Source organism: Dama dama, chromosome 12 (assembly GCF_033118175.1).
Source record: "Dama dama isolate Ldn47 chromosome 12, ASM3311817v1, whole genome shotgun sequence".
NCBI classification, from domain to species: Eukaryota; Metazoa; Chordata; class Mammalia; order Artiodactyla; family Cervidae; genus Dama; species Dama dama.
Genome location: NC_083692.1, coordinates 26,781,668 through 26,788,660, shown reverse-complemented (window position 1 = coordinate 26,788,660; position 6,993 = coordinate 26,781,668). Strand labels below are relative to the sequence as shown.

The window sequence follows — 6,993 nt, the reverse complement described above, 5'->3', positions numbered from 1 at the left end:
GTGAAGATCGAGAAAAAGCGCGTACACCTGGGCTGAGGCGCGAGCCTAACGCCCCCAAGCTGCAGGCCGCTCTGGAGCCGCGGAGACTGCGGGCCGCCGTGGACACGTGGGAGGGGTCTTATTTGCATAACGGCCGCCCCTCGCGTCCTAGCGCGGCCCGGAGTCCCGCCCCTCATCCATCTAGAAGTCTGTTGGGCCTCAGGCCGGTCACTCCGATCCCGGCAAGCCTGTGGCGGGCGGTCCCGAGAGCGGATTGGCTCTGAGAGTTTCCAAAAGGCGGCGGGGAGGCGACTATAAGAGTGGGGAGCCGAGGGAGGGGAGTGAGAGACGCTGGTTGCGTTCGCGGAGTCTGGGGCTAAGTGACCGTTAGTTGAGGCCGCAGATTTTTCTGCCCCAGGTGTTCTCGTCTAACGTCGCTTGCCTGTCTTTCAGTCAGGATGTCTGCCCGCGGCCCGGCTATTGGCATCGACCTGGGCACCACCTACTCGTGCGTGGGGGTCTTCCAACATGGCAAGGTGGAGATCATCGCCAACGACCAGGGCAACCGTACCACCCCCAGCTACGTGGCCTTCACCGACACCGAGCGCCTCATCGGCGATGCAGCCAAGAACCAGGTGGCCATGAACCCCACCAACACCATCTTCGACGCCAAGAGGCTGATCGGTCGGAAGTTCGAGGACGCCACAGTGCAGTCAGACATGAAGCACTGGCCATTCCGGGTGGTGAGCGAGGGAGGGAAGCCCAAAGTGCAGGTGGAGTACAAAGGAGAGATCAAGACCTTCTTCCCCGAGGAGATCTCCTCCATGGTCCTCACTAAAATGAAGGAGATTGCCGAAGCCTACCTGGGGGGCAAGGTGCAGAGCGCGGTCATCACCGTCCCGGCCTATTTCAATGACTCGCAGCGCCAGGCCACCAAGGACGCGGGCACCATTACGGGCCTCAACGTGCTGCGCATCATCAACGAGCCCACGGCGGCGGCCATTGCCTACGGCCTGGACAAGAAGGGCTGCGCGGGAGGCGAGAAGAACGTGCTCATCTTCGACCTGGGCGGCGGCACCTTCGACGTGTCCATCCTGACCATCGAGGACGGCATCTTCGAAGTGAAGTCCACGGCTGGCGACACTCATCTGGGCGGGGAGGACTTCGATAACCGCATGGTGAGCCACCTGGCGGAGGAGTTCAAACGCAAGCACAAGAAGGACATTGCACCCAACAAGCGTGCGGTGCGGCGACTCCGCACCGCCTGCGAGCGCGCCAAGCGCACCCTGAGCTCGTCCACGCAGGCCAGCATCGAGATCGACTCGCTCTACGAGGGCGTGGATTTCTACACGTCCATCACCCGCGCCCGCTTCGAGGAGCTCAACGCAGACCTTTTCCGCGGGACCCTGGAGCCGGTGGAGAAGGCTCTGCGCGATGCCAAGCTGGACAAGGGCCAGATCCAGGAGATCGTGCTGGTGGGCGGCTCCACTCGCATCCCTAAGATCCAGAAGCTGCTGCAAGATTTCTTCAATGGTAAGGAGCTGAACAAGAGCATCAACCCCGACGAGGCAGTGGCCTACGGAGCCGCGGTGCAGGCGGCCATTCTCATCGGGGACAAGTCAGAGAACGTACAGGACCTGCTGCTACTCGACGTGACCCCGTTGTCCCTGGGCATCGAGACGGCTGGCGGCGTCATGACTCCTCTCATCAAAAGGAACACCACGATCCCCACCAAGCAGACGCAGACCTTCACCACCTACTCAGACAACCAGAGCAGCGTGCTGGTGCAGGTGTACGAGGGCGAACGGGCCATGACCAAGGACAATAACCTGTTGGGCAAGTTCGACCTGACCGGGATCCCCCCAGCGCCCCGCGGGGTCCCCCAGATCGAGGTCACCTTCGACATCGACGCCAATGGCATCCTCAACGTCACCGCCGCCGACAAGAGCACCGGTAAAGAAAACAAAATCACCATTACCAACGACAAGGGTCGTCTGAGCAAGGATGACATTGACCGGATGGTGCAGGAGGCGGAGCGGTACAAGTCGGAAGATGAGGCCAATCGCGACCGAGTAGCCGCCAAAAACGCTGTGGAGTCCTATACCTACAACATCAAGCAGACGGTGGAAGACGAGAAACTGAGGGGCAAGATTAGCGATCAGGACAAAAACAAGATTCTCGACAAGTGTCAGGAGGTGATCAACTGGCTCGACCGGAACCAGATGGCGGAAAAAGATGAGTATGAACACAAGCAGAAAGAGCTCGAAAGAGTGTGCAACCCCATCATCAGCAAACTATACCAAGGCGGCCCTGGCGGCGGCGGCGGTTCAGGAGCATCCGGCGGACCGACCATCGAGGAAGTGGACTAAACCTGCACTCAAGACAGCGTAAAAACCTCTTTTCCTTTCTTTTTTCTTTTTCCTTTTGTTTCTGTTTCTTCTTTGAAATGTCCTTGTGCCAAATACGAGATCTATTATTGGAAGTGTTTAACCGGTGTATGCATATGAAAGGAAAGGTGTAACAACTTAGTTTAATGATACAAGATTAGTTCTAAAGTTTGATTTTTTAGAAACATTATTTGAGATATCTCTTTAATGCATTTTGCTTGTTTGCTGACTTGAACGTTTTTTGGTTAGCTTAGTTTGTGCATGGAGATTTGAGACGGGAAAACTGAAGTTTTCACACAGGTTCTGTAGAAGTTTGGTAACAATAAAATACATAGAAGCTTGAATTGCTTATTTGTATGTACTACTTGAAGAGAAAAGTGAACATTGCAGTAATGTTAAAGGCATACTTTTTGCAAACGCATAAATACAGATTTAAAAGTAAAAAGCTGAAATTGACCTAAAAATTACTGTCTTGGAGTTTTCAATTTTGTATTCTTACTGTTTTACCCATGTGCGTCTTTAACTAAATAAGGTATTAGTATAAGGTGAAATTTGTCTAACTCAATCTTATCTAATTCTCAGATGAGTTTCCTGCTTTGAATTACCAGCAACTTAAGGGGAGAAGATCTGGGTAAACTTTACCCTCCTTTTAATACAGAAACCAGAGTTGGCATAAATGTTCAAGTGAAAATCCACCTGAATATTCCAGCAAAATACAAGCTGTATTCCAGGGTTAAGTACAAAGATTCTTTCTGTAAACAAAAGGAGTTGTCTTCTGAAAATAGCCTAACATAATATGAAACAGGTTTGCTTTCTGCTGCATACAGGTGTCTGAAACAAGATCCAACAGACAAAGGTTAAAGCCACTTAATATTGAGTTCAAATTCAGTCAAACTTTTGTCAACTTTTTCTAGTAAAACAGTTCAAATTCTGGGCATATGGCAAATTCAAGAATATGTTTTCAGCACTTAAATTACTTGGATGGTAAAGGAAGATAATAGTTTTTTGTTGTTGTTCTGATTTGACGATCATAGTGCTTTTTCAATACCTGCCTTAAATCACTAGAATATATTTCTTTTTTTAAAAGATAAACTGCAAGATAGTCCTGTATTTTGTCAATATGCAACTTGTTCATTTTCCAATATTTCCAATTTGAGATTGTTACAGATAGAAATATAACCCTTTGAAATCCACTGTCCTGGGCTTAAGCTTTAAAAATCCACATCCTTGGAAGAAGGGGGTTCATGTTTATATTTTAGTGGACTGACTCATCTGCTTTGTACTGATTTATTCTCTTTAAGGAGAATTTGGAAGAAATTGAGTAAAGCTGATTGGAAAATGCATAGTTAATCTAATGTTTTCACCATACAGACAATTTAATATCGCCTTCCAAGTGATGTAGATTTACTTCCTGTTGTTCATAAGATAACAGTGACATATAGAAGCTAATTTTAAACTTACTAGTGGACTCTTCCATATCAAGCAGAGAGAGGAATTTTTGAAATATAAAAACAAGAGAACAAAATAGCCTAAAAGTATTGAGCTTCGGTCACAGTCCTCTCATGTAAGCGCCGACTCTTTGTACCTACGATTTTTTTTTTCTTTTAACAAGTCTCATTTGGGTGGGGGGAGGAAGATAAAAAGGCAGTTGTAAAATTGCTTCAAAATAGACATTTTTTAAAAAGGTAGTTGTTCCTTACATTCTGAAAGGTGAACACAACTTGAGTTTTTCATTGCTGTTGCCAGAGTGGAAAGTTTTCAGCAAAGAAGCATTAAGGATATTTCATTGCAGATAGCATCGCATAAATATTTGACAAGTTACCTTGGTATTAAAAGAGTCAGGTAATTAGTAGCCTTAGAGTGACGTTTCACCTGAGTTTTTACCAAGATAATACTCATTCTGTTAACCTTTTGTTCTTTATTGAGTGTTTACCCCTTGCTCTAACTTCAAAGAATACAAAGTATAGTGGGGTCTTTAAGTGCAGTTTGGTATTAGTTTGACTAGACCTCATATTTAGAAGATACTAGTTTCTAAAGGATCAGAAAAATGCCAAATGGTAATCTCTTTGATCCTATAGCCTGACCTCTGGTAACTTGCTGTAACACTAACATCAATCTACATAAATACTTCATTTTCTGTTATTTTGAAAAATAATTTGTAAAACTCTTGAGTACTTTTAATTTTGTCTTCTCAAATTTACCTAGATCTAAATATTGCTTAAGATAAAAAGCCACTAAAGTAGCCATTCATGTTTCCAGGGTCAGTTGAAGTTAGTAACCCAATAACTCATGGGAACCCTTTAGCAGATGTTAGATCAGCCATAGTCAAATGACAATCAAAAAAATACTTGAGTTCAGGATGAGGCTAAATTACAGTTTAAGGAATAATTAACATCACTTGCCCTTGAAAGTAATACTATGCTAGGGACTAGTGGTCATGACTACAGCTAATGAAATATGTATAGAATGCTTAGGGATTGAAAAAGTACCTTTCTCATAACGGGGACTTAATTTCTTCTTTCTTGAATGTCTAATTAACATAACTGTCCCTGTTTTGAGGCAATGAATCTAGACACCTGTCAAAATTGTTCAGAGTATTTCAGTTGTATGAAATTTCAAAACAAGATTACTCTAAATTTGTTATCATATTAATTTATATGTATAATGGAAGTTAATGTACCTGACTTGTGCTCTTTACATCTTTAAATTTAGCATGCATATTAAAATACATAATATATTCTGCATGTCAAGGAGAACTAAAAATATTCTGTGTATAATCTTAAACATGAATATAATCTGACTAGATGAAATCAAAAGGTCTCTCTTATGAAGATCAAATACTGGGCTCATGATAAGGTATTTCAATTGGATGTAGTTTTTAAAAGTTGTGAGGCATATTTGTCTTGCTTTTGAACACTGGAACTGAAGTTTTAAAGATTCTCAAATCCATATGATCACAAGACAACTGCTAAAGGTATATATATATATATATATACACACACACACATATATATATAACAACTAATATTCAATTGTTTCTGTATATTTAATGTATGAGGTAACTGTTTTGAAGGACTATCCTTAAGCATTAAAATTAGATATAAAATTTAAGTCCTTCAAGAAAAATTATGGATCTTTAGAAGAAGAGCTCAGTATTTATTCTTTTTACAGCTTTTTACAAGTATTTACAGCTTTTGGGATGGAGATATTTTAGGATATATGTATTTCTAAAATTTAATAGTGTGCTACTTAATATTGAAATGTTTTTCCCTTAAACAAGTGAAAAAGTCAGACTCTTCCTCCATCCCTTTAAGTACAGATTAGGATGTTTGAATTGAAGATTGGAGAAATAAGCACCAGAAATGGAGTTGCTAATTCAAATACTGGTATTGCTGTTTCTTATATTAGTTTTAAAAGTAGAATTATAACATTTTGAAAATCTGTCCACTGATTTTTTCATAGTATAAATATGCATAATAAAGTTAATATCTTGGGCCTAAAATTTGAGACAGTCAACTTAGTTTTATGTCATATGCTCTTAGTTCTTTGATCTTGAGAACTTAATTAGGCCAAAAAAAAAAATTTCCCTTATAGGGCATTTGAAATTATTAAATATTTAGACAGCACCTTTCCCCTACTTCATTGCATTATGACTTTGTTTTTTAAGAGAAAATTATATTTCCATATTAGGTTATGAGTTTCTAATGTCATTAAAAAAAACTAACTGGGGGAAAATCTAATTGATGAATGGGTCACTTTAAAAATAATGATTTAGAGTCATAAAAACAATTTTTACTCCCTCTTTCCTTAGGGTCTAGTGACACAGAAATATAAGATGGTACATTCAGAGTTATCCAGGGTTTCCTCTAAGTATTAACATGTCCCTCTGGCAAAGCTGTGGTAACTTGTCATGTAACTTTTATGTAGGTCATTATTTTGGGTTCTCAATTCCTTTATTTTTACCTTTAGTTTTGTATATTAGACAGTCTAAAGTTAAACATGGTAAGGTATAAAAGATCTTTGGTTTTCTGTTAGCATTTCTTCACTCATTTAGCTAAACTGAAGAGGTTGCCTGGAAGTGTGGTAAATTGGAACCACCCAGAGTACTTGTTCTTCCTTGCTCCTTTTTGGAGCTTCAACTCATTATTTCTCCTTGTTCCCACCCAAAGTTAAATACCCAGGTTGGAGACAAGCATTTGATGACTGGGATATTTTGGTGAATTATTTTCAAATGAGTCATCTTATAATAAGCCGGCCTCTAAGGCCACAGCCTCAAAGCAACATTGCCAGTGTACTGGTGGGTTTCCTTATATCTGAGCCAATTGGAGCAGTTACCAGCAGTGGACTCGAGAGTGGATCATGAATCTTGGTGTTTACAATTTTATACTACTGTGAACAGTGATTGTGTGTTACCAAGTAGACTAGGATGGTGGGGTTAAGGGGAAGCAGTGGAGTGTCTATTGCTCTTTTTTGTAAAGTTTATGCGAGGAACTTCCCCAGTGGTTAAAACTCCACCTTCTGATGTAGGGGGTGCCAAATTCAATGTCTGGTTGGGGCACTAAGATCTCACATGTGTGCAGAGTGCAGCTGAAAAAAATAAAAGAAACCAACTAGTAAATGGGTGTTA

The 6,993-nt window shown here is 42.1% G+C and overlaps 1 protein-coding gene across 1 annotated transcript; it reads left to right on the top strand.

The window, feature by feature from the left end:
- The first annotated feature begins 182 nt into the window (after positions 1–182).
- Positions 183–2,830, top strand: HSPA2 (heat shock protein family A (Hsp70) member 2). The gene has a single exon (XM_061156890.1). The coding sequence runs from the start codon at positions 438–440 to the stop codon at positions 2,346–2,348; it is 1,911 nt and encodes a 636-aa protein (XP_061012873.1). The 5' UTR covers positions 183–437; the 3' UTR covers positions 2,349–2,830.
- The last annotated feature ends 4,163 nt before the right edge of the window (positions 2,831–6,993 follow it).

Coding starts and splice junctions, on each gene's coding strand:
- HSPA2 (XM_061156890.1), top strand. CDS start 438: ATGTCTGCCCGCGGCCCGGCTATTGGCATCGACCTGGGCACCACCTAC.